This window comes from Quercus lobata, chromosome 4 (genome assembly GCF_001633185.2).
Source record: "Quercus lobata isolate SW786 chromosome 4, ValleyOak3.0 Primary Assembly, whole genome shotgun sequence".
In the NCBI taxonomy this organism is placed as follows: Eukaryota; Viridiplantae; Streptophyta; class Magnoliopsida; order Fagales; family Fagaceae; genus Quercus; species Quercus lobata.
Window position 1 is genome coordinate 73,034,215 of NC_044907.1, and position 26,802 is coordinate 73,061,016.

At 34.0% G+C, this 26,802-nt stretch overlaps 3 protein-coding genes and 1 long non-coding RNA gene across 10 annotated transcripts in view; 1 reads left to right on the forward strand and 3 right to left on the reverse strand.

Annotated features, from left to right (window-relative positions):
* The window catches only part of LOC115986859 (kinesin-like protein KIN-14Q), a 94,263-nt gene extending 70,438 nt beyond the window's left edge, over positions 1 to 23,825 (reverse strand). The window contains exon 1 of the mRNA XM_031110211.1: positions 22,953 to 23,825. Coding sequence (XP_030966071.1) covers positions 22,953 to 23,064 — 112 coding nt within the window. The 5' untranslated portion in view covers positions 23,065 to 23,825. The remainder of the gene's footprint in view (positions 1 to 22,952) is intronic.
* LOC115986863 lies at positions 8,153 to 11,779 on the reverse strand. The gene is made up of 3 exons (XR_004090908.1): positions 11,472 to 11,779; positions 11,308 to 11,376; positions 8,153 to 8,445 (listed from the first exon to the last, which is right to left on the reverse strand). It is a non-coding gene; the product is annotated as an uncharacterized LOC115986863 (long non-coding RNA).
* LOC115986861 (C-factor) lies at positions 15,224 to 21,317 on the reverse strand. 7 transcript variants are annotated; one of them, XM_031110216.1, is made up of 7 exons: positions 21,285 to 21,317; positions 20,110 to 20,256; positions 17,823 to 17,975; positions 17,237 to 17,330; positions 16,988 to 17,070; positions 16,195 to 16,351; positions 15,224 to 15,662 (listed from the first exon to the last, which is right to left on the reverse strand). In XM_031110216.1, exons 1-7 carry the CDS (start codon positions 21,300 to 21,302, stop codon positions 15,427 to 15,429), a joined length of 888 nt encoding a protein of 295 aa, XP_030966076.1. In that variant the 5' UTR covers positions 21,303 to 21,317; the 3' UTR covers positions 15,224 to 15,426. The 7 variants fall into 7 exon arrangements, with proteins under 7 accessions (XP_030966076.1, XP_030966079.1, XP_030966078.1 ...); XM_031110219.1 differs by lacking the exon at positions 21,285 to 21,317 and adding an exon at positions 20,423 to 20,615; XM_031110218.1 differs by lacking the exon at positions 21,285 to 21,317 and adding an exon at positions 20,360 to 20,615.
* Positions 21,610 to 22,958, forward strand: LOC115986862 (translation initiation factor IF-2, chloroplastic-like). Its single transcript, XM_031110221.1, has 2 exons — positions 21,610 to 21,891; positions 22,044 to 22,958. Exon 2 carries the CDS (start codon positions 22,147 to 22,149, stop codon positions 22,768 to 22,770), a length of 624 nt encoding a protein of 207 aa, XP_030966081.1. The 5' UTR covers positions 21,610 to 21,891; positions 22,044 to 22,146; the 3' UTR covers positions 22,771 to 22,958.
* Positions 23,826 to 26,802: the final 2,977 nt, after the last annotated feature.

A 26,802-nucleotide genomic window follows, 5' to 3' on the forward strand; every position in this document is an offset into this window, starting at 1 on the left:
TTAGACACCCAACCCCACCTAACCCGTTGGTTATCCCCTACGCATTGTGTTCCAAATCCTAATTATATTAAAAGGTCCTCTAATAGGTTATTCTACACACACACACACACACACACACACACACACACACACACACATACTAACAAGCATCTAAACACAAAAACATGGCATCTCTATCATAGCATTCATGGCACACGGTCCTAATATTCATCTAGCATGGCATTGACATTATATCCATCCAAAGGCAGCAAGTATATCACAAGGTAAAAACATCAACAAAACAGTAGCGTATAATCATGAAATTTAATCAAGCATGTTCAATCACTTAAGCATAGCATCATAGCATTCATCAATCAAAGAAACCAACCATTATGTTCAAAGATGCATATTTATATACATGACTTACCTTCACTTACCTCACTACACCATAATACCTCGGCACCTATATATCAATGCATGTTCATGTTATTCATCTAAAGCATACAAACCCTAATCCTTAATGTTAAGTTATGTTTTTTTTTTTTTTTTTTTTACATAATATTTATGTTGGTTGTATTCCATGACAAAATTGTTGTAATTTCATTAATTTATTTCCTTGTATTTTGTGGATTTAATTGTAATGCGTTTAGTATTAGGTTGGTGAAGATTGCTTAAGACAGTTAAATTCACGACTAGCTCGCTACTGGTTCGGGATTGCAAAACTCACAAAAGGCCATGTGAGGAGCACATGTGGAAGTTCAAGAGTCAGGATGTCTCGTGAGTAACTTGCGACTTGGACAACCCATGAGACTTAGAGATTTAGGTTTTCACTACACCCACCTTTTAAAGAGAGCTACTCATCCTTAAGAGAGAAATCCTTGTAGCCTCTTCTCCTCCCTTCTCCGATTGTCATACCTTGAGAGACGATTTTACCCAAACGCAAGCCATACTCATTCAGAGTGTAGAGAGTATTTTGGAGCTTGAGAAATATTAGGTCTTTGTCAAATTAAGCCGGTAAGGCTTGGCAGTGCAATCAGGAAGGCATTGCGGGATTCGAGAAGCTAGTGAAGACAAGACTCTAAGAAGTCCGTTAGTAGTTGGAGCTTGGAGAGCTCAAGTACTTTGGGTAGATTAGGCTTGAATGGGTCTTTTTGGTATCTTTATACTCCCTCCAACTTATTCACTAGTGGATCCTTTCGGCTTGGAAGGCCATAGAGAGGTTTTTACGTCGAGTTCTTCGGTTTTCCTCTTCGATAAAACATTGTGGTGTTATTTTGGGTTTGATATTCTTTACCCTACTGCCCTTTACATTTAAGCATTGCATCCTTATGTTCAAACATGCAATTGTTGAATGCTTTGGTTAATTAATTGGCTAATTACGTATATTTTGCTTTAATTGTGTTTAGCCTAAAATTAATCTAGTTGTAATTAAAAATTGGGGGTCTAAACTAGCTCTAGTATTTATACTAGTGAGCTTTCGCTTAATCTAACAATCCAAGTAATAAGACATGGTATTCTACTGACCTTAGACCTAAACATGTGAAAATGAAACTAACAGAAGCTAAATATGTAATTAAAAACAAAGCAAAAAAGGGAAAGCAGCAAAAACCCTAAATTTGGGTTTCTACGCATGAGTATGCATGTGCATATATGCAGTATTCGCACGCATGTCTTGTACGCAAGCATGAAGCATGTGCATGCATACATGCCCAAAAACACAGTTTTAAAGCAGCAACAAAACAACAATTTAAATACAATCTAGCATGCTTGTCTCTCTTATTCTTGTTTGTTTATTCCTATGTTTTCTACCTTAATACTTCTGTTGTTATTGTAGGTTTATAGCTTTCGTATTAGAAGCATGCTAGTAATAAATACAATCTAGCATGCTTCTAATACTAAAGCTATAAACCTACACTAACAATAGAAGTATTTAGGCAGAAAACATAGTAATAAACAAACAAGAATTAGAGAGACAAGGTTAGACCCTTATCTTAGACATAAGAACTCCTTTGAGCTTTAATTTGACCGTTCCCCTTAATCAATCTAATCAAGATAAAACCAGAAGGTTAGTAAGCTTAAAACCCGAAGGTCAAGACCAATATAAGTCCCAACCAAGTAAATTCTAATTTGAGGATGTTTTAGAATAAAAAATCTCTCTTTGATTCATTATTTTCTGGTGAACTCAAAGTGTTTTAGGAAAAGAGCATTTGAGACTTTTTATAGTGATCATAGAGGGGAGTAGGGTGGCTCCCAGTTGATGTGGGATTCACTTTACGCGATTTTACATCAAAAACTTTTCATACAAGTATTCTAAAACCCTACATGCGTGTGCATGCTTCAAGTATGCATATGCATGCTTACAATATGCGTATACTTAGGGTTCCTACGGACTTTTCTTTTACCAAAACATCCTTCAAGATAAAGATTTGCCAAATTGACCCCTAAGCCAAACCTGAGCCTCCTAATGATGTTGTCATTGGGGAACAGGGGCTCGAGTTGTAAGGGATAAAAAATGAGGTATCTACATTGGGGTCAGAGATAAGTCTTTAGGTAATGTGGGACTTAAGAAAACTATTTTTTTATGAGTGAAAAATATAGTGGGCAAAGTCAAACTAAAGGGGGAGCAAGCTGGAGAAAAAAAGGAAGAGAATCTGGGGGATCTTGTCTAAGTGCCTATCATCCTCCCAGATCTATTCCTTTCGGTTCAGTCTTTTTTCTTTTATTTTTGATATGACTTGAATAAGAATTCAACATTTTTTTTTCTAGAAATTCTTGGTCCTCAAGCTTAGAAAAATAATTTTAAATATGTTTAATTAATTAATTTTTACTAATTTTGCAAGGAATCAACAATGCTTTATCTCAGATTAAATCAGGTGCATGCAACCTTACCATGAACTATATCCTTAACCAATAGCATTATGACACATCATTTAATTTAAATTGAACTAAAACTAGCCTAATTAGAATTAAGAGGTCATAATCACGTATGGTTGGGACCTAATTCATGCAAGTGCACTTTACCGTTAAATTTTTTTTATATATCTTTTAATCTGGTTGTCCAATTAAGGCTCATGAATTGTCATTTGGATTGTTATGAATTTAGAAATCATGTGGTCAAAAATTACAGTTCTTCCCTGTAATGTGTTATGCAATTGGATGCATGGTGCAATACAAGTAAGGTTAAATGAGAGTTGCAAAATGGGGTGTCTACACAAAGCTCCTAAAGAGGCAATTTTGTTTTTCTCTAAGTTTGTCGTGTAAGCTCAAGTTGTGTGATAAATCTCAAGTAGAAGACCATCTTGTGTGTGCATTGTTTATGTCTTCTATGTGTTTCATAATTTGTCTCTTTTAGATTCTATATTACATATCATGCTTAACCATAGTATTTGCTAGTGGGTTACAATTAGCTTAATTGGTAAATCATACTGCTCCACTATTTAGTTCTAAGAATCATGTGGTATATTAGAGGGAAAAACTCAAACAGTTATTATTTACTGTAGTATTTTTTTTAAATGTAGACAATGTGATAACATTTAAACCATTCTTATAATAACAAATTTTTAAGATTTTAAAAAAATCCAATATCAGAATTCATCTAAAAAATCTAGAGGATGTTAATAATCAAATTTGTGTTTCCTAATTTTTAGTGGGAGCTTAAAAATGAACATCTGAGTTTTATAAAGTGGTCAAAAACCATACCCTGAGGGTTGTTAGGTTATCCTGTTTCCTTTCTTGAAAACAAGTTTTAAGATAAGACATTTTTCTTATAGATAAGAAACCAATTTTTTGTAAGGTTAAAGTATTAGCAAGAGGCTAGATAAACTAATATTCCAACAAAAAATAAACTAAATTCATTAAATTGATGATGCATCATGCTCAACAAAATATCATATAAAATTAACAAACGAACAATAGCTCAATACCTCTATTGAGCTATTGTTTATCAACAAAACTAAATAAATTATTATTATTATTGTGGATTTGGTTGTGGATTTTGAGATTTACAAATGTGAATGCATAAAGAAATAGAAAGGAAATAATATTTAATTGGAATATTGATATATTATTGAGGCAGATGTAGGTGTATGTAAAAAAAATAGGAAGGGCAACGGGTCGGGTTCGGTTCGGGTCGGGTTTCTTTATATCCGGACCCGACCCGTAGGTCCAACCCCAAAACTCGAACCCGCCCTGTTTAATAAACGGGTTTTTTTTTTTTTTAAATCCAAACCCGCCCCGCGGGCTCCGCCAGCTACTTCAGGGCCTTAATCCATGGCCATACAATCTTAAAAAAAAAAAAAAAAAAAAAAAAAAAAAAAAAAAAAAAAAAAAGACTTTCCCTTTCAAACACAGAATCTCACAAACACAAACTCACAGATTCGAGACACAATCTTATAAAAAGAAAAAAAAAGTTTCCTTTCAAACACAGAATCACAAACTCAGATTCACAAAATCACAAACACAAACTCACAGATTTGAGAATTGAGAGAGGACATGAACCCAAAATAAAAATGAACCCAAAAATAAAAATTGGAGAACTCGGTCCACCAAGGCTCTATCTCCGATGATCGGCGGTGGTTTCAGCCACCAATTCCACCTCTAGGCCGAAGCTCACAGCCTAAACCTCGCAAATCTCTCTCCGATCTAACCTCCATGCTTCTCCGTGGAAATAGCAACCATCAAGTGATGAGAGTGAAGGTGAGGGTGGGTTGGTGAGTGACTGAGAGTGACGGTGAGGGTGACTGGGTGAGGCCATGTGGGGTGGCTTGAGAGAAAATGAGACTGAGAGAGTTATTGAGGGTGAGGTGAGAGCACAAAAAGGAGGCGGCTTGGAGAGACTTCAGACAAATGAAAAAAGGATTAGGGTTTGTATATAGGTAGGTATTTTAGTAATTTTGTTTTAAGTTTAAACGGGTTGGGTCGGGTCCGGGTTCAGGCTGGGCTTTTTCCAAAACCCGGACCTAACCCGAACCCGCTTCGGGGGTTTTTTTTTTTTTTTTTTTTTTTCTAAAACCCAAACCTGACCTTATTTGTTATCAGACCGGGTAAAACCCGACCCATTAGGGTCGGGCCGGGCCGGGTACCCGCGGATCGGGCATAAATTGCCATCCCAAAAAAGAAAAAAAGAAAAAAAAAAGAAAACTAAACTAGAAAAAGTGGAGTTTTTTGAGTTATTTTGCCAATGATGTGTAGAGTTTGATGTGAATGTTCTTATATATGAATAAATGGGCCCCTTTATCAATGACTTAACTTAGTCCCCATATGGTATTTTAATGGAATAAATTTTCCTCCCATTGAATCTTCTAATTTTCTCTCATTTTTATAGATGCTAGACATGTGACATTAAAAATAAATAAATGCAATATACCCATGTAAATGGGAGAGAATGAGATTAAGATGTTAATGAACGTGATGAAATTTGATAAATTTACGTTAAGCTTGTCCCCCTAGATTCGAAGTCTGGCTTCGTCTCTATTATCATTGCTCATGTTGTATTGTTCCTAGCTCATTGTACTCTTCTATATATATCTAAAAGTTGAAGCATAGAATTTAGGGCATGTTTAGTTAAGAGGAAAAAAAATGGTGTTTTCAATATTGATTTTCAGTTTTTGTGGGACCCACTACCAAAAAACTGGTTTGGTTTTGTTTTTATACTCAATATTCATTTTCAGTTTTAAAAAAATGAATTTGAATACAGAAAATGAATACAACTTTTGGCCGTTTTCATTTTCAGTGAAAATGAATATAGTGGCAGTCTTGTAAAAACATCAAATAGATGGGCCCAAATAATTAATGAAGACTTCATATATCTCTCTCTCACTTCATCTTCTTCTCTCCCTCACAAGTCATAGAACCAATTTCTCTCTATTTCCTCTGCACCAATTCTCTCCCTCTCTCCTTAAACGAGTTCTTCGTCAACAAATTGACACAAGGTAGCTTCGATGTTCTTCAGAGATTGGAAGTAAGCCACATGTTGATGCAAGGCAATGCTATTTTGATGTAAGATCGTTCTATCTCTCTCCTCAACAAGATCAATTCCTCTCTCTCTCTCTCTCTCTCTCTCTCTCTCTCTCATAATTTTTTTCTTTCTTTTTGGTGGGTTTATCATTCTTTCATGCATCTCCAATGTAGGGTAATGTAGAGTAGCAACAATTAAAAAAGATAGTAGCAACAAACTATCATAAAAAATGTGATTATTCTCTCTCTTTTGCTAATATATGTATGTATGTATGTATGAATGTGCATGTGTGTGTGTGTATTCTTTTGGTGGAATTTTAATTCAATCTTGCATCTTTATTTTAAGTTGTTCTAATTTGGTTGTGTTTTTAAACTGTTATCTTTTTTTTCTTTGATTGTTAGATGTGGTCCTATTTTATTATAAATATATTATATAATGATATAATGTTATTCTATTATATAGCATGGCTTGGATAATTTGGTGTTTACAACTATATCTTTTAATTTGAATATTTTTCTCATTATCTTTTATCCTATAAATTTGTTATTCTCTCCCCAAAAAAGGTGATATACTCTCTTTCTTGCAACTCTTGATACGTTTTTGGTGTGGTGTTTTTTGAGTTCGCATACAAGTCCTTTCACTCCCTCTTATAGTTTTGGTTCAATATTTATTTGAGTTAATCCTTAGTTAGTTTGGAAGTGAGAATTTGATTTTATATCAAAACACAAACTACATGACTACGAATTTAAATGTGCTTATCAATTATTTGAATAATATCAATTGTAATTATGTGATAAGTTTTGATTATCATGATAATCTCCTTGAAAGGAAGAAAATTTTAAATGATAAATTTGAAACTTAAAAATTTTAGTTGTTTCAAAAGAAATTAAGAAAAATATAATTCATAATGACAATATTTAGAAGAATATGGACCATGTAAAAAGAGGGATAATATCAAACAAAGACACTAAAAATGATAAGTTTATATATTTTCAAAAATAGAGTGATAAGTTTTTTTTTTAGAAATTGTTTAATATTTTGAAAGAACAAATTATATACAATTAAATTTAGAGAGTAAATTATGTATTATACCACATTATAAAATAATTATATATTCTCATGCATCGCGTGGATCTGCTACTAGTTTTATAATTGTTGAAGATAAATTTGTTACTATAGGAGAAGCATTTGTGTAGATCCATAAATTTGTTACTATTACTTTGCTTTGCTTTTGGGTTTAGGTTTGTTTATTTTTAATGGGGTTTTTTAGTTTTTGTGTGTAGTGGTTTTGAAAGATCCGTGTTTGTTGGGTGAACTAAAGAAGACAAAAATAAAGTGTTTTATTTCTCAATTCAAAAAGAAAATCAAATTATAAAGTATAAACTGCAAATCCAGATATGCGGTTGAATGTGAATGGCAAGATCAATAGCAGGATAAAGAAATCTGCCGTTGGAGGAGGGATGCAGTGACCACTAGTGGTTTCTGGTTCAGTGGTGTCTCTCTTTAAATTTCTCTCTCTTCTTTTCATATGGGATTAGGCATGATATTTGTATTTTAAACTCCATGTGTGTTTTTGTTTGTGTATTAACTACAAACCATTTTGTTGTTGTTGTTGTTGTTGAGAAAGTAACGGTGGACCAATTGATGTATTAATTTGGGAGAGGTGTAAAGTTTAAGGAGTAAATTAGCGAAAAGAAAAGTTCAGGGGTGTCATGACCACTCCTCTAAAGTTCAAGAAGTGTATAGGCATTTTTCCCAAAAAGAAATGTCAATTAAGGAAGTAATAGAGAATATGATTTCAGATAGAATAGAATAGAGGAAAAGAATTCATGTGATTGACCCAATCTAATCCGTCGAGAATTTATAGCTGCCTCCAAATTTTGGGACTAAGGCTTTGTTGTTGTTGTATTTAATGTCAGGATTGTCTAAACTGAAGTGATCTTGCTCAATTTAGTCACCAGTTTATAAGTTGATTCATTTGTGCCCTCAATGTGAAGGGTTTCATCAATTAGTAAGGTTTATTGGGTTCTACAGGATACAACCACATTTATTGGGTTTTACAAATAACAGTTTTGGATAAGATCTACAGGTTTCCTGTGTTTCTAAGGAAGATGAAAGAGAAGAAGCTTGAGAAAGTTACCAAATGAATAAAAACCACTATTTATATACAAATGATTATGTCCTTTCAATAGGCACATTTTCATTTAATATGCACATTTTCGGTACTTCTTGAGCACGTCTCTAAGAGCATTACCTCAAGGATCACATCCCTTTTTTATTTAAAAAATTATGTCAAATTTAGTTGCGGTATTTGATCCAGAAAATCCATGCTAAGCCTTCAAGGAAGAATTCATACACTGATTAAGTGCAGCCTTTGAAGATCGGTAAGAGTGCCAACCCCCAAGGCGATTGTCTCCGATGGATCCCACCCTGGCACTCAAATTGGCCACAACAGCAACATCCCTTTCAGTCCTAGTGCCTCTGCCAACTTTTAGGAGCGGCCACAGATGCTGCTTGTACAAATCAACCACAATTTTTAGTCATACTATAAGCTATACAGCCTCGAAAAAGCTTAAACAACATAGTAGTTAAACAAAGCCCAATTGCAATAAAAACTTCAGATAGAAGCATTCCAATGATTGGCTTATTGCAAAAACAATTACATTGTTTATTGGAAAGCAATTAGCTTAGAGTAACTGCATCAATCCGTCTAAATTTTTCCATCTATTTTAGCATAAAAATCCACTTTTTTCTATTTTATACAGACACTTTATAGAAACACACACATCAGTTTATCTATTATACACACTTTTTTATTTATTTATTAAAATAGTATTTTTTTTCTTACTTTTTTTTATTATTTTCCACCTACCCCACCTAACACTTACTACATTTTTCTCTAAATACACTCCCTTCTTCTTGTCCTTATCTCTATCTCTGCCTCTCTTTCTTCTCCTTTTTTGTTTTTGTTTTTTTTTTTTTTTTTTTGAGAATCTTTTTCTGTCCTCTTCTTCTTTTACAATTTGGGTTTTATACTTTTATTTTAGATGATGATTTTGGGTTGGGTTTGATTAAGGGTATATATGCATGGTTACTATAATAATTGTGCATAAATGCATAATTTTACACCCACTGATGTGGGTTTTTTTTTGCTCAAAATGTGTAAAATGAGCAACTTTTTTTATTTTGCAAAACTTTACACATATTGATGCAAATGCTCGAGGAAGCTTATGCATCCAGATATTATTTGTAAAGGGCAATAGTGACAATTAACATGAGATAAGCCGATTTATGTGCATCTTGTCAAGCTAGATCTAGATGCCTTTTCAATCCCACAATGTGAAGAAGTCTTCTTCCACACTTTTGAAGCAAAATCATCCTTCCAATGGTCTTTGGAAAATTTGGTGGGTGGAGAGGGACATTGGACTTGAAAAATGGTCACCAGGTTCATTAGCCCAAGCTTTTAATACAAAGCAGGGAAATTTTGTTTCAAAGGCACCATGTCCTATGTGCCACAAACCCCCTCCAACGAGACATGATTGATCTTTTATATATACATAGAGAGAGAGAGAGAGAGAGGTAATAATTCATGATTGATCTTAAAAATGACATCCTTTTAAAGGTTCCCAAGAGGGATAAGATAAGCATGTGAGAAGTATTGTGGATCTTTTCAAATAGTAAAATGATATCTCATACCACCATTTCATGCTACACAATAAAATATAAAAGTTAATTTATATATATATATATATATATATTTATTTATTTATTTATTGTGGGGACACCTAATATCCCTATTTGCTTCTTATTTCTAATTTTCATGATAGCTAGAGAACTACTCATTTGGTTTGGCCATGATACAATTTTCATAACTCAATACTCATAACTCAAACTCAAAACCCATAACTCATAACCCAAACCTCACTTTATCTCAAAAACTCCAAAATTATTGTTTGGTCACATAACTCAGCCACATAACTCACTTTTTGCCACCATAACTCATATTTCAGAAACTGAAAACACCAAAATTATGTTTCTAGTTTCCATCATCCATCACTTAAATTTCTGAGTTTTGAGTGATGGAAACATCACCCAAAAACCAAGCCAAACAAGATTTTTTCGATGGAACCCACGCGTTTTGGAAACTCAGTGATGAAAACTGAGTGATATCACTCAAAATCATGGTGGTCCAAACAAGCCATAATTTCTTATCTTGTTTTAGTTTGACTTCTTTCATACGACTTTTGCCATATATGTAGATGTATTCGTTTGTAAAGGAGTAACTGGTAAATAATATAACTTTCTTCTTCCACAGTTTCTCTTTTGATGTTCTCTTTGTAAAAACCTTATACCATTTATAACATATAAAAGTTCTAGTGGATCCTAATTGTTGATTTTGTGTTTCCTAATTTTCAGTGGGAGCTTGAAAAATGAACATCTTTTGAGTTTAAAAAGTGGTCCAAAACCATACCTTGAGGGTTGTCATCATCTTAGGTTATCTTTTTTCCTTTGTTTGAGAACAAGTTGCAAAATGAACCTTTTTCTTATAGGTAAGAAACCAATTTTCTGTCATGTTATATATGAATAAATCGACCCTTTCATAACTGACTTAACACAAGCCCATAAGGTAATTGGCCTTTTACTTAGGCCTAAAAGATCAACGGGATAAGATCTCTTTTCATTGAATCCTCTAATTTACTCTTTTTTTTTTCTTTTTTTTTTTTGAGAGAGAGAGAGAATATCAACCTATGGCGTATCATCAGACCAAGTCACCAATAAGTTTTTTTATGTAGACGGGGATTCAGCCCCAGATCTTTTATTTAACTATCAGAGACTTTATCAGTTAAACTAACTGGAACCCACTACTCTTATTTTTATTTAAATGTAAAACATGTGATATTTAAAAATCAAATGCCCACATGTTCATCTAATGGGGGCGAAAGAGTGGACCATCATTACTAGCTCAATAATGTTTTAGTAGTGACAGAAATTGCCCAACAGAAGCCAAAAATCATCTGAAAGGTGCTTCACAGCTATAGTAACAGATTTATCTTCAATTAACAAGAAAAATGAGTCCACCAAACTAGGAACAATATAACATGGACAATGACAACAGTCAAAGTTGAATAACCAAATCCTTACCGAGTGAAAAGTTTAACCAAGAAAATCCAATCATAGAATTAAATTCTGATATACGAATATTTTATTTCTCAATCACAAAATTGTCAAATGGGTCATTGGATTTTTTAGCCTACTTATAGCATCCAAGCTTTAATTTTAAAATTGACCCATTACACAATTCTAAAGCATGGTTTTGCAGAGAAAGCAAAGAAAAATGAGTTAAATAAATACAAAGATCTTAGCCACATTACCCTCATATGGATCTAGATCAGCCATAGTAGAAGTTTGCATATGATAGCTGGGCAAAAGAGGCGAATTGTCTGTAAAGAAATGAAAGAGAGGGAGATTAAGAAGTGAGAGAATGTGCATGAAAAGATTTGTGAGGAGAGAGAAAAGTGAAATTGAAAGAACTTACAGTGAGAGTGAGAGTGAGAACTGGAGCTTTGGTTTTGCCAAGAAACGTCGGTGCCATTGATTACCATCCTCCTCCATTGTTGTTAAAACTTAAAAATGTATTTATGACTGTTTTTTGAATGAGAACGATAAAAAGAGTTGAGTTGGGTTTTTGAAAAAAGAAAGATAGAAAAATACAAGAGAAAAGAAAGAAACTCAAATGCTTTTGAATCTCTACAGAGAGAGAGTAAAAAGCGAAAGTATTGGTTACTTGCTTTTGGGATGCCGTTGATTTCGTTTTGAGGATGAATCTGAGTTATTTGGAATAGATGACCGTTGCCAATTTTAAATTTGAAAGTGCGTAATGTTAATGGGGCCCAAAAAGGAAAAATAGGAGTCCTTTTCCTTTTTGGGCTGAAACAACTTTTTCGGGCATGGAAAGTAGGGATGGCAATTTTTTCCCGCCCCGCAAAGACAATGGGGTGGGGATGGAGCAAGATTTTAGCCCCGCACTATGGGGCGGGGCGGGGATGGGTTTAGACCTTTTAGACCCGTCCCGCCCCGCATTACTAAGGGTTATAATTGTAAATTTTTCATACCCTAAAACCCTACTATTTAAACAAACATATTAATATTAGCATATTTTATTCTACCCAATGTGATTCTCTATCTTTATTTTGTTATGTGTTATAATATGAGATTTTTATTTTATTTTTATGATTGTCTTGTTAAACACTTGGATATATTATTCAATTTTTTCTAAAAATTGATTTGATTTGATGGGATAAATTTGTAATTTCAAGTATATTTTTATTAATAAAATAAGTTTTATTAAAAAAATTGTACTAGTTGTAGGGCAAATTAACAAAAAGTAGAGTTTTACGGGGCGGGGCGGGGCTTCGCGGGGCCCTAAGGGGCGGGGATGGGGTGAGAAAGTATTCCCTGTCATGCGGAGCGGGGCGGGGATGGGGCAAGACAAAACCATGCGGGGCGGGGACGAAGATCCCATCCTTCGGCCCCGCCCCGCCCCATTGCCATCCCTAATGGAAAGACATTCGACTTAAAAAAAAAAAAAAAAAAAAAAAAAAAAAAAAAAAAAAAAAAATAGCCACCGGATTCATTAGCCCAAGCTTTAATTCAATTAAAGCAGGGAAATTTTGTTTCATGAGGCACCATCTAACCCATGTGCCACAAACCCACTCCAACAACACTTGATTGATCTTTATATATATAATACATGATTGATCTTAGAATTGACATTCTTTTAAGACTTCTTAAAAGGGATAAGATAAGCATGCAAGAAGCGTCGTGAATATTTGCAAATAGTAAAGGAATATCTCATACCACAAGCTCATGCTACCCAATAAAATATAAAAGTTATTATATGTATTGTGGGGACACCTAATGTCCTTATTTTCTTTTTTATTTCTAATTTTCATGATAGCTAGACAAGTATACATGTACTAGGTGATTCTTTCTTATCTTCTTTTTGTTTGTCTTCTTTCAAACTAATTTTGCTATATATATATTGTAGAGAGGGAAAATTCCCGACCTATCACAAGCTGACACATCACATTACCAAGTCCACAAAATACAGCCAATTACAAAGCACCATGTATTGCTGCTAGGTTTTTCTATCACTATTCAAAAGCCAATAGAAATTTGCCAAGTGTCATGCAAGAACCAATCACGCATCAGCGCACGTGTAAGCAAGCAGCCTCGTACGTGTAAGCGATGACTCAAGCAGCCTCGCACGTGTAAGCGATGACTCAAGCAGTCCAGCACGTGTAAGTGATGACACAAGCGGACCAATCAGGCTGTGACATGTGTCACCAATCAAGTTCCACCACGTGTCGCTCACCCACCCCAAAACTCCTATAAATAGAAGCCTTCCTGAGACATTCAAGAGGACCAAGATCCAGAGGACCAGAATTGAGAAGTGAAAAAACTCTGCTGGAATCAAGCCCTGAAGCCTCCAGGAACTTCAAGAACTTCAACCCCAAAATCGAAGAACATTCAAAGCAAAATCATCCAGATCATCTGCCTAGATCCTAAAGTTTGCGGGAATCAAGCTCAAAGGTCCGAAAACATCAACAAATCATAAATCAGTGAAGCTCTACGGATTCAAGCCTCTAAAGCCCCGAAGAACTTCCACCACAAATCTTCAAATACAAAGAACATTCGAAGCAGAATCATCCAAACTATCTGCCTAGATCTCAAAGTTCACTGGAATCAAGCTCAAAAGCCTCCAGAAACCTTAAACAACCACAAATCAGTGAAGCTCCACGGATTCAAGCCTCTAAAGCCCCAGAGAACTTCCACAACAAACCTTCGAAGACGACGAACGCCCGAAGAACACACGAAGAACACAAAGAACACGAAGAACAAAGAATTTCTAACAAGCTCATAGCCAGAGATTCATTGTAATTCTGTTCCAAAGATCTTCGATCCATTCCTCAATCAAATTGAAGGATATCTTGTGTTCAAAACAAAATCACATCATCACAAATCCAATCAACAAATCCTTTAAGGAGATCGAATCAGAGGATAACTCTTTTGTAATCACAGAGAATTGTACCACACAATCATAAATATAAATTCGCATTTGTGAAATTATTTTACTTATTTGACTCATTTCGAAACGAGAGATTTAGTCGCTTACATATATATATATATATATATATAGAGAGAGAGAGAGAGAGAGAGAGAGAGAGAGAGAGATGTATTCACTTGTAAATGAGTAACATATAAATAATATAGCTTTCTTCTTCCACAGTTTCTCTTTTCAAATATTCTCTTTGTAAAAACCTTATATCATAATTAACATATAAAAATTCTAGAGGATCCTAATTATTGACTCTGTATTTCCTAATTTTCAGTGAGAGCTTGAAAAATGAACATATTTTGAGTTAAAAAAAGTGGTCCAAAACTATACATTGAGGGCTGTCATCATCTTAGGTTATCTTTTTTCCTTTGTTTGAGATAAAGTTGCAAAATGAGAACTTTTTCTAATAGGTAAGAAACCAATTTTTTGTCATGTTATATATGAATGAATAAATTGACCCCTTCATGATTTAACATGAGCCCATAAGGTTATTGGCCTTTTACTTGGGCCTAAGATCAACTCAAATAATTGAAATTTTCCATATGAAGAGAATATATATTTTTTGATAGGTAATATGAAGAAAATATTTCAATGGGATAAAGATCTCTTTTCATTGAATCCTCTAATTTTCTCCTTTATTTATTTATTTATTTAGAAGATCCTATTTTTATTTAGATGTAAAACATGTGACATTTAAAAATCAAATGAATACCACGTGTCCATGTAACAGGGGAGAAAGAGAGGACCATCATTTTACTAGCTCAATAATGTTTTAGTAGTGACAGAAATTGCCCAACGGAAACTAAAAATCATCTGTAAAGGTGCTTCACAGCTATAGCAACAGATTTATCTTCAATAACAAGAAAAATGAGTCCACCAAGCTAGGAACAATATAACATGGACAATGACAACAATCAAAGTTGAATAACCAAATCCTTATCGAGTGAAAAGTTTAACCAAAAGAAAATCCAATCATAGGATTGAATTCTGATATATAAATATTAAGTTAAAGTTTCAACTGAAGTGTGATCCTCCTCAGTTCAGTCACCAGTCTATAAGCTGATTCATTTGTGCCACCAATTTCAGTTATCATCAGTCGGTAAGTTTTTCCCAAAAAAACCCAATGACTGAAAATTTTTGCACACATTTTGAAAACGACAAAAAAGCCGTTATTAACTTTCTGATAGCAATTACGTCAGAGTAAAAAACAGAGAACCAATGGAGTTACAAAGGAAGAAATTGAAGAGTCAATAGTTCTCTTAATTTATTAACAGATACAAATTATTAATCAAAACAATTGAGATTAATGACCAAAAATTTCAAACTCAAATATAATTATTTAATATTGCATGCCTATAATGAATATGACCAATCACCAAGGAATTTCCTGGCCATCCCAGGCAAAAAACTTGCCATTGTCATGTCTCTTTGCATTGTTGATGATGCCTAAGAGCTTCTGAACCGAGAACTCTTTGGTGAATAGTTTGCCTTCTGGAACATTTCTTTGAAACGGCCTAGAAAGATCAGTGTCCACTGTGCCTGGGTGCAACAAAATGCATATAATAGGATCCTTTTTTCGTGCAAACTCCACTGACACAGTTTTTGTCACTGCAAGCATCAGTTGAAAAGAATTTAATAGTTCATCAGAACCACTATTTATTTGTTTTTGTTTCATTTGACAATGTGGTTATTGATACATGTTTGCAATTGAACTTACCAATACAACAATAACCAACATGTTCAATGACATGTCTTAAATAGGGCATATGTATTAAAACAATTATCTGAATAAAAGAATGGGAATATGTTGATGAAACATATGACAGTAGCCCTGCTGGTGCAACTTTTTAAATAGCCATAGAAAACAACATTAAAAAATAAGGCTCTTATCTCAAGCTTCAACTAGAACCATTGAAAAGGATGTTTCAGATCTGAAAATACCAACTGCTTGAGGCAATGTTCTTAGAGAAGTGCTCAAGAAATGATCTCTTCTATTCATTCATATTGCAGCTTTAACCCAAAGTGGTCAAGGATCAACTCCTTTTTTTTTTTTTTTTTTTTTCCCCTTAAAAAGTCAAATTTAAGTTTGCAGTGTTTGAACTAGAAAATCCATGTTAAGATTTCAAGGAAGAATTCATACACTGATTAAGTGCCGTCTTTGAAGATCGGTAGGAGTGCCAACCCCCTAGGTGATTGTCTCCAATGGATCCCACCCTGGCACTCAAATTGGCCACAACTGCGACATCCCTTTCTGTCCCAGAGCCTCCGCCAACCTTTAGGAGTGGCCACATATGCTGCTAGTACAAATCACACACCACAGTTTTTAGTTATACTATAAGCTATACAGTGTCAAAGAAGCTTAAACAAAATAGTAGTTAAACAAGCCCAATTGCAATCAAAACTTCCAATAGAAACATTCCAATAACTGGCTTATTGCAAAAACAATTACACTGATTATTGGGGAAAGCAGTTAATTAAGAAGCAGCTTCTGCATCCAGATATTATCTGTGGAGAGCAATAGTGACAATTAACATGAGATTAGCTGATTTATATGCATCTCTTCATGCTAGATCTAGATGTCTTTCCAATCCCACAATGTGAAGAAGTCTTCTTCCACTCTTTTGTTTAAGAATATATAACAGAAACAGAATCATCCTTTCAATGGTCTTTGGAACATTTGGTGGGTGGAGGGCAAGGTCAACAGTTTGATCCTGTACGGGTTCATGAGTTGTATTTTCCCATTATGGACAGAAACAAGCAAATGATGGACTACATTTTCATCTCATTGAATATCACTCAAAAAATATTCTTTAGAGATTTTGTTCCAACTTAATGAAACAAACACACCTAACAGGATGCGGGCATTGGTCTACTAAAACCTTTTTATTCAACATCAAACACAGTAATAAAATGAAAATTTTTAATGAGCATACCTTGATCACCATAATCGGACCAACAGCATTAATCTCATATGCAAGAAGCAAAGATGATTTCTCTACTTTGGTCAATGTTGTTTCTGTACTGCAAATAGAAGAATATGATTAACTGCCGGGCTTTAATAGAAAAAGTAAAATAATGTAACAAAATATCTTAGTTTCAGTTCACAACTAGAAATTTTATTGCATATGTCAAAGCCACTACTAGTCTGGAAATCATGCTTCAAACAATGAAACAAGCTGTACCTGGTTGCAACACATCAGGTATTGAGAGAATTCCAGATGCATTAATAAGAAGGTTCAAAGAACCAAATCTCTCTCTAATAGACTTTGCAGATGCCTGAAATGTGACATACTATCAGGGTATATAAAAAATACTAAAATTTGTTGCCTATAACTGGGAATTCTATTATCTGAACTATTAATGTACTATATCATTGAAAAGACCCCAAAAAAAAAAAAAAAAAAAAAAAGGAAGCAAAAGTTGCAAATCTTACAACCTTTCTCTCCTCTCTTTCTTCCTTTTTTTTTTTTGGACAAAACCAAACTAAACAACCTTTCAACACCTATATCAATAGACCTCCAATTTTTCTATACTTACTTTGCATTTCTACCAAAGGCCTAAGAATTTTCCAAGTAATCTCAAAAGTGCAAAACCAATATCATTGAAAAATAATGATTGTAGTAAAAGAAAAATTATTGATTGCATCAGTCTACTGAATCAAGGTTAATAGATTTAGATAGTTGAAAGGTACCAAACTGGAAAAGTACAAAAATTGTCTTGGAAAGGTCAAAATGAAAAGTTTTCCCTTTGAGTAAGTGGTCATATAACCTCTATGGTGCTTTCAATGGTCAGATCCAATGGTAGAATGCTAAGTCTTTCAGCAAATCTATTTTTCAGATGTAGAAGCCTTGATGCCGCATCAGGATTACGGCAAGTAGCAACAACATGTCCTTTCTCATTCTTCTCCAGCAGCTGCTTAACCTATATGAGGTAGAAAATAAGTCACATTATTACAAGGATTTACTTAAATTAATGCTTCATTGATTTAATTCCTATCTCTTAATGGTTTTGGTAAAGTCAATCTCAATTTAATGCATGCAAACTCTAAAAACAAAATGAGATTTCTGTGTTCTTGTTGCACCAGAGGAATTCACTTAATTCAGGAATAGAAGTACTTGATCAGAGCGCAAGCACCTACAGATTATGGCAGAAACAATGCAACTCAAATACCTAGAAATCTAATTTAATGAATATTGACAATGGTTCTGATGCTCCATTAATTTCAGACTCTTTACACTCAAAATGAAGCAATATCTGACAAAAAAGAGAGCGAGAATGCAACACAGTAGAAATTAGAAATGCTAAAAGTACAAGCTCATAAGATCATGGAAGAGCCACAAGGATAATAATCAGTAACTAAAGACGTTCAACTTTGGCACCCTTAAACAACTTATCTCCCTTTGTAAAAACAACTAGAAAATTAAATTTTAGTAACTACTACTCCATAAACTCATGAGGGAGCCATATAAATTACACAGTGGAAGATTTTTTATTCATTTGAAAAATTAAAGAATCACTTAGCAACTGTTATACCTATACACCCTTAATGGTGGCTTCCAAAAGACATCTAACACTCTTGTCTAATCATGACCAGCAATTTTGCAGCAGACTTATTGGTAGAACCAGAAAACAACCAAAGCACACTAAACCAGAGCTCAGAACATGCTTCAAGGTTTATACCAGAGTAACAAAGACAATGACTGTGGATTGACCACCCACATTGGAGTAGGCCAAAAAGGACAAGAAGGCAATTTGGGAACAAGACAAATTTTTCCACATCTTGACAGGTGAAATTTCCACTACTTGACAAGTAAAGCCTCCTCTTAAAATCATTACTTTTGAAAATATTTAAATCAATACACCAATGCATAAAAATCTAAGTACAAAATATTAAACACAACACTACTGAAAAAGTTCATTCTTCCCCCAAAGGTCATAAAGGCTATTGACTAAAACTTCTGTGCTTTCTTGTGGCAGGGAGCTTCAGAAAAAGCTTTTGGGGCTAAGCTTAGTTGGATTTATTTATTTATAATTATCAAAACATGGAGGATGGTTTAGGTTTTAGAAAAAACGGTGATTGGAAAAAATCCTTAGTAATGAGAAATATAATATTCTCCTTATTCGCTCTATCTGGATATCCATGGGTTGCTTGGATTAAAAACCTATGTTTTGAGATGCAATTAGCTTCAGGATTATCTCCTTAACCTTTTCAATGCTCTTAGTGCTGAAAGAAAGTTCTGGGGTTTAAACTTTAAAGGATACAACTAGGCCTTTTCTTAAGCACTGGATTGGAAATGGGGATGATACTTCTCTTTGGTGAGATAAATGGCACTTTGCAGGGCCCTTGGTATTGAGTTTGCTGCAACTTGCAATGCCAATGCAATTAGGGGTCCTAACTCCTAAGTCCTAAGACCATGTTTTAAAACAATGATTTAGTGATTAAAATCATATTTCCTAGCAGCTTAAACTTTTGGGACAACTATTAATTTATCATTATTATCAAAGTAAGTAGTTTCAAGATCAAGTCTTCCCCTCTCTACCTCCCATTTAAAAAGTAAAAAATCCCACATGTTGGCAGTAGGACAACTGGTAATTTTGACAAAACAAACCCCTAATTAGCCAATAGCCTTGTAGCTAAAATGACACCTTATGGTATTTCCAATAGAGACATACAGTTTCAAATCCCACCCCCTTATTGTAACTATCGAATTATAAAAATTAAAATAAAAAAATTTAATAGTTGGTTATTTCCACTTTTTTATATCTTGAACTTAACCTTTGACTTTAATTTTCGTAACTTGAGTTGGACATTCAGTATCACAAAACATGCACACACTTAATAGTTGTTGACTGAAATTAACTCTAAATTAGGAAGAAGCTTTAATTTTCTTCCTTTGCTTTGATTAGCATTGGCAGGATGCAACATTAACAGAATGCCATCAAAATTTAACATTTCACTTGAGCAATCAATGTTAAAATGGTAAGTAAATTTTTTATAGAGAAATGTTGTACTCCAATAAAGAAGAAAATGAAAGAGGAAGTAAAGAAAGCTCACAAATTCAAGGCCAATTCCTCTGGAAGCTCCTTGAACCATGGAAACCCCACCTTCCCGTTTCAAAGCAGAAGAAGAATAACAACGCAAACAAGCCTTGCGGGCTATTGATCTCAGCCTCAGCGGTGATGCCATTACTGTGAAAGCGCGCTGATTCACAACCAAAAGCTTCATTCATTCATGCATGAAATAAACCAAATAGATAGAGACAGAGATGAGAGATCTATACTATATATCTATGATATGTACCTACGTGTACAGATTCTGGAAGCTGTTATTAACTACTCCATACTAGTAGTTTAGCACTCTCACTCACCACGAACTTATGCAAAACTGTATGGCTGTTACACTGCCAACGTTGCTCCTTTGTCACTCAAAGCTGGCATAAACGTTGGAGCTGATTCTTCAATACTTGGCCGGCCCAAATCTATTTGAGTACCATTGGCCCACAACAACCCAACTACCTTTTTGGGCCTAAACACATCCAACCCACCATCCTTACTTTCATTGTATACGCAATCCCTGTTTTATTGTGGTTTGTGCCGGTGATAAAAGCATACATCAATAGGATCCAACACAATAAGTTAAAATACTATAGTATCCATAAAAACATTCACAAAATTTAGTTATAAAATTGGTTGTAATCTTAAACAATAATCTTACTCAATATCTTTTTATTAGAGGTGAATTTTGACAAATTCACCATTGGATTACAATTTCTTCTTATATCTTTCATGCTTGTAAAATTTTTAGAAAATTAGAGATTAATAGCTATATCATCAATAAATTGTTTAAATTGTAAGTTTTTTTTAGTTTAAAATTATAAATAAAATATAAGTTTATAGATCATATAGTAAATAATATCCGATTGACATAAATTTTGACATGCATATTAAAAGTATAAAGAACATGTAATTCATCTATTAGATTTTCAAGATATATAGTAATTTTTATTTTATTAACTAAGATTATAGTTTTAAGCTATAACTAGTTTCGTAACTAAATTTTGTCCTAAAAACATTTAACCACACCAAATCAACACAAGTTTACTTTAAAGTGTAAACACCTAGTTAGTTCTCTGTTTTCGTGGGTAATTATTAAGTATTGTGATATAATGTTCCCTCCTTTTATATTTATTACGGAGTTCTTACTTGGAATTGTAACGAAAACCACTTTACCCCAAATCCAATTTCCATACCAATTCAGCAGCAGGCACCGAAGAGATAACATAAGACTGCAAAACAAACATCCATATTCCACTGCCTACTCAAACAACAACAACAACAAAATGATCAATTTTTTAATAATAATAATAATAATAATAAAAACTAAAAAAAAAAAAACCACGAGTTTGACTGTTGAGGTGGACTGTTGCTAGTTCCCTTAGATCAATGGCTGTAATCAATCACCCTGATCTAGTGGTGGAAAACTGGTTACGCCATTATCCCTTATATTACAGGTAGAAAAAAAGAGAAAAAAGAAAAACCGCAAAGGCATGGACCATAGAAACAAAACAAGGCACAGCCTTATCATCGCATGACATTACACATTGATAGGCAGAGAAGCAGCCACACAGATTTTCACATATATTCCCTCTCAACCAAATTTAGCTTCTTCTTTCCCACACCATAATATTATCCCCTTAACTCTCCACATCCACATGTACCCAAATTTCAGTCCTCACTTGCCTTTCTTCACACAGACAACATTGTATCTAAAACCATAGGATTCCCAGAACGGTCTTGCATCCACTCTCACCAAAAAAATCACAACTTTCTGGGAGAGGTAAGATACTAATACTGTTTTTTTCTTTTTTAAATTATTGGGTGTCATCATTTATATTTAAATATATAGTTTGTTGGGGGCAATTTCATTTCTGGGTAGCTTGAATTTTGTTTGTTCTATTTGTTTCTGAACTGAAAATATCAACTTTTCAGCTAATTGACCACCTGAGATTTGTAGAGGGTGGAGGATATGATATAAGGAATTAGAAAGGATTGAATTCGGGTTGTTGTTGGGGACTATTTTTTATAGACCCCTATGTTAATAATAGTAGGAAGTATGCAAGGAACAATGGTTTCTCTGGCTTATATGGCCAGTTTTGGAAGTTTGGCTTCCGAAAGGTCACACTACTCATTGGTGAGGAGAGGTTGTTTGTCAAAAGGGAACTGGGTTAAGAAGAAGAGGTGGCATTGTGTGTCATTGTCTGTGTGTAAATATTCTGCCACAGCAGCTACTGACTTGGTTTCTGAACAAAGTAACACCTATAGAGGAGTTAAAAGTGATGATAGTGATGTTGGTTTTCTACGTAAGCCGACTCCTAAGCCAGTTTTGATGTCGTCGGGGTCTACTTGGGAACCATCAAGAATCAATGGGGATTCTGATGATGGTGATGGAAAGTTGAGGGTTGTTGAGGAGAGGAATAAGGTGATCGAATCGCTTGGAGAGGTATTGGAGAAGGCAGAGAAGTTAGAAACTTCGAGGGTGAGTAAGCCGGGGAGTAGGAGTGAGAGTAGGGTTGTAAATAACACAAATAGTACTTCGACGGCGGCAGCAACTCAGAATTCTAAAACTTTGAAGAGTGTGTGGAGGAAAGGGGACAATATCGCTACTGTACAAAAGGAGGTAAAGGGTAAGAATGGTAATACTAATAAAACAGCATAGAAAAGGGATCTTACTAACAATTCTAAAGCATGGTTTTGCAGAGAAAGCAAAGAAAAATGAGTCAAATAAGTACAAAGATCTTAGCCACATTACCCTCAAATGGATCTTGATCAGCCATAGTAGAAGTGATTTGCATGAAATGATTTGTGAGGAGAGAGAAAAGTGAAATTGAAAGAACTTACAGTGAGAGTGAGAGGGTGAGTGAGAGTGAGAGTGAGAACTGGAGCTTTGGTTTTGCCAAGAAACGTCGGTGAGCAGAAGTGGGTCATGCCATTGATTACCATCCTCCTCCATTGTTGTTAAAACTTGAAAATGTATTTATGACTGTTTTTTGAATGAGAGCGATAAAAAGAGTTGAGTTGGGTTTTTGAAAAAAGAAAGAAAAATACAAGAGAGAGAAAGAAAGAAACTCAAATGCTTAAAGAGTATATGCAACCTTATTAAGGTTGTAAAAAAATTATATTACTTTAATGTGTGGTTGTATGTCCAAGAAGAGAAAAAGTGAGTGGAAAAAAAGAAAGAAAATAATACATTTTATTAGCTATTTTATATTATTTTATTGAGTTGTATGTAAAAATAAAAACTAGAATGTAAGGTGAATTGTAAAAGGAATTGGTAAAATAGATATAGTAGTATTTGAGGATGTAAAATAAATTTTTTTTTTTTTTTGTGCATTTTCGGATGCTAATGTTCTAAACTACAAGTCGCATTATAGTATGTTGAAGGGTTGAGCTAGGAGTTTAGGGTTTTGTGGGGGGACCTCGTCCTAACCCTCTTCCCACCTTTTATTTAAATGCTTTTTAATGTATATATTTATGTATGTATGTTTGTGTGCAAAATAATAACATCATATCTAAATTTTTTTTTTTTTATTATTGATAATATTTTGAACTCTCCTACAATAGTCAAGGAAAAAAAATTATTATTTGTACTATATACGTAGCCTTATAGTTATAAAATGGAATACTATCCAAACATCTCAACTAAATGTGCCAAATTGTATATATTGTTGTTTTTTAAATATTTATTTTAAAAAAGATCTATTGTAGTGGGTCCAAATTGGAGTTGATCTTCCTATAATAAATTTATTAATTGAAGGAAAGCTCGGATGAAGTTAGACACCATCTAAGACCTGCACAAATAAGGATTGGCATCGCATTGGATGACGCTTATAAGTTCCTCCTTGGATTGTGTTGTGACCGTGGACCTATGAACTTGAAATACCAAAGAGAAACTCATCTCTCCATGACCAACCTTGGGGTTGATTGTGGAGGCTTTGATGGCTAAGTTAGTGAACAACATGAAAGAATAAGTTCAAATTGTGAAAGAGAGTTGCACGAACAAACGGAGCCGGATGAGCAAAGAGAGACTGGATGAACACAGAGAGAGAGAGAGAGAGAGAGAGCCTCCTTTTTCCAAATGGTCTTTCTTTTGTTAATAAAGAAATGAGTAGTTGTACATGCTCAAGAATGTGCGGTTGTAGGCGATTTATTGTTGGACTGAACACCCCCTACAACTACAATAGAAGGAATTGACATTGATATTTTAAAAATGATTTAAAAATACAAAAATTGTACAATTTAACAAAAATAATTATATTAAATCTAACAGGAAATACCAAATATATATATATATATATATATATATTATAGCTTACGTTACCGTATATTTTTTATGTTGACCAAGTCTTGCTTAATTTAGCTAATTGTTTTTTATTTATATTAATATTTTTGGAATTATTTTTGTCTTACTTTTATTTTAATCTTGTCTTCTCTAAAGTAAAATCTGGCTCTGACACTATCTGTGTTAAAGTCCTTAGTAAACGACCTATCGTTGTACAAAGAATAGCTAAAACAAATTGTAGCACTTGCGTTTCTGTTAGGAAGCTGTTAAGTTAGTTATGATTGTTAGGGTAGTTAATAATATGTTATGAAATATGGTAACAAAGATGAGCAGTTATGCCAAGCTCTTGTATGTAAATAAATAAATTCAATGAATCGGAGATTGATTCTCTCTTTTTCATCAAATTTTCTCTTACATACTTATCTATTTCTTTTTTCTCTTTTTGTTTCACTAAATCTCTTAGTTCTCTTTTCATAACGGAGAAGTCTTTTACCTTCATATTCTTGTTCATTGCTTTCATCTCAATTTTTCATCAATTTGTATGGAAGAAAAAAATATTTAGACCCACCAAATTCAATAGTATTTAGAACCTTTTGTAGTCGTATACTGAAATTATAAACAGCCAATACTAGGCTATCACAACTAAAATTTGAAAACGTATGCTGCAGGTTAATAGTCAAGAAAATAACTTCCCATGTCTATGAAAGTTCCGAACAAAACCAAAGACTTCATGAAATCACATGCTGGCTCTTCTGTATGTCATTAATTAACCTGCCAGTTTCATCACCCTGAAGACGTGTGATACGTATGCTGCAGGTTAATAGTCAAGACAATAACTTCCCATATCTTTGACAGTTCCGAACAAAGACCAAAGACTTCATGAAAACGCATGCTGGCTCTTTGTCAGTTGAAACCAACGTTCACGTTTTAATTTTTGTTTTTTTTTTTTTTTCAGTGCATGAACAGTAAATTTACTGTGTAGAGACAAAAATTACTGGTTATGCACTGTAGTAATACTGTTCACGTACTGTAACAGTACTGTTCACACATTAAAAATATTAAAAATGAGTTTCACGGTACTTTTTACACATTTAAAAATTATTTTGCTACAGTATTTTTAGTTTTCAGTTTTTTATTTTCAATTTCAGCAACAATAAGCTCAGTCCAAACGGACCTGCCAGTTTCATCACCTTGAAGACGTGTGATACGTAAGGTGCAGGTTAATAGTCAAGACAACAACTTCCCATGTCTTTTTGATCATAAAGGTACAAGGAGGCCTTTAAAGATTCTGTGCTAAATCCAAGACCAGGTTTAGTGAAGCAACCTCAAACCAGTACCCAACACCATTGGCAAACGATAATCAAGGTGGCAGCCTTAGCCTATAGGCATAGGAGAACAAGAAGATATGGATATGCTTTTGAAGCTATTGACTTGGAAGGTACCAGACTGTTCATAGGAGTTTCTACCAGTGGGAGGCAATCTGTAGTTCTTACATATCAGGAGGCAATAGTGGAAGCAATGATCAAAGCAAAGGAAGTCAATCTAAGCAGGCTCATCATTTTGACCAATTGCAAAAGATCAGTCCAACTTTTTAACTATGCTAGAGTACCAACTTGGCAGGAACAGACTTTTGTCTCGGACACTAGGCAGCTAATGTATCAAGGAATGACTGCTATTTTGTTTTATGTACCTAAAGTTATCATATCCCATGTATTACAGCTTGCAAATTGGTCTACTAGGTTCCCTATGCATGTCGTTTCTCAAAAAAAAGGTTCCCTATGCATGTCTATAATCTTTGTAGGAACTCTATGGAGGCTTAGCCTCTGTTATTTTTCTCCATCAATATAATATGTTTATCAGGTATCAAAAAAAGAAAAAAAAAAATTCCGAACAAAGACCAAAGACTTCATGAAAACGCATGCTGGCTCTTTCTGTATGTCATTAATTAACCTGCGAGTTTCATCACCTTGAAGACGTGTGATACGGATTAGAAGACTTTAATGCCTGTTATTGTTTTCACCAAGTCTTTGGTAATTGTCTGGAGCTACGTTCCAAAGACTTGGAAAATTATAATCTTGGAATTTTCGACTATGACAATTGTTTGATGTAGATTGCAAACTGAATGTGTGGCAATCAATAAACGTGTAGCAATCATGTTATTGTGGTCGCTCTATTAATTAACCAAGTAAGATTGAACGTGTAGCAATCATGTTATTCAAGTCATTTTTATGTCATCCATTTTTTTTTTCCTCAATTAAATTAGGAAAAAGACTTTTTATAATTACATATCTACTCATTAGTATCCCGTGCAATGATCAAGAAAATTAAATAAAATTTATTTTTATGTAATACATATTTATTTAAGTTTAAACTATAAATTACATTCTTTAATTATATAACATATTTTCA

Coding starts and splice junctions, on each gene's coding strand:
- LOC115986861 (XM_031110214.1), bottom strand. CDS start 20,280: ATGAAGCTTTTGGTTGTGAATCAGCGCGCTTTCACAGTAATGGCATCA. Junction 16,352..16,987: donor GTCCGATTATGGTGATCAAG/GTATGCTCATTA, acceptor GATTTGTACTAG/CAGCATATGTGGCCACTCCT. Junction 15,663..16,194: donor AAAGACGGCACTTAATCAGT/GTATGAATTCTT, acceptor TGATGCTTGCAG/TGACAAAAACTGTGTCAGTG.
- LOC115986862 (XM_031110221.1), top strand. CDS start 22,147: ATGTTAATAATAGTAGGAAGTATGCAAGGAACAATGGTTTCTCTGGCT.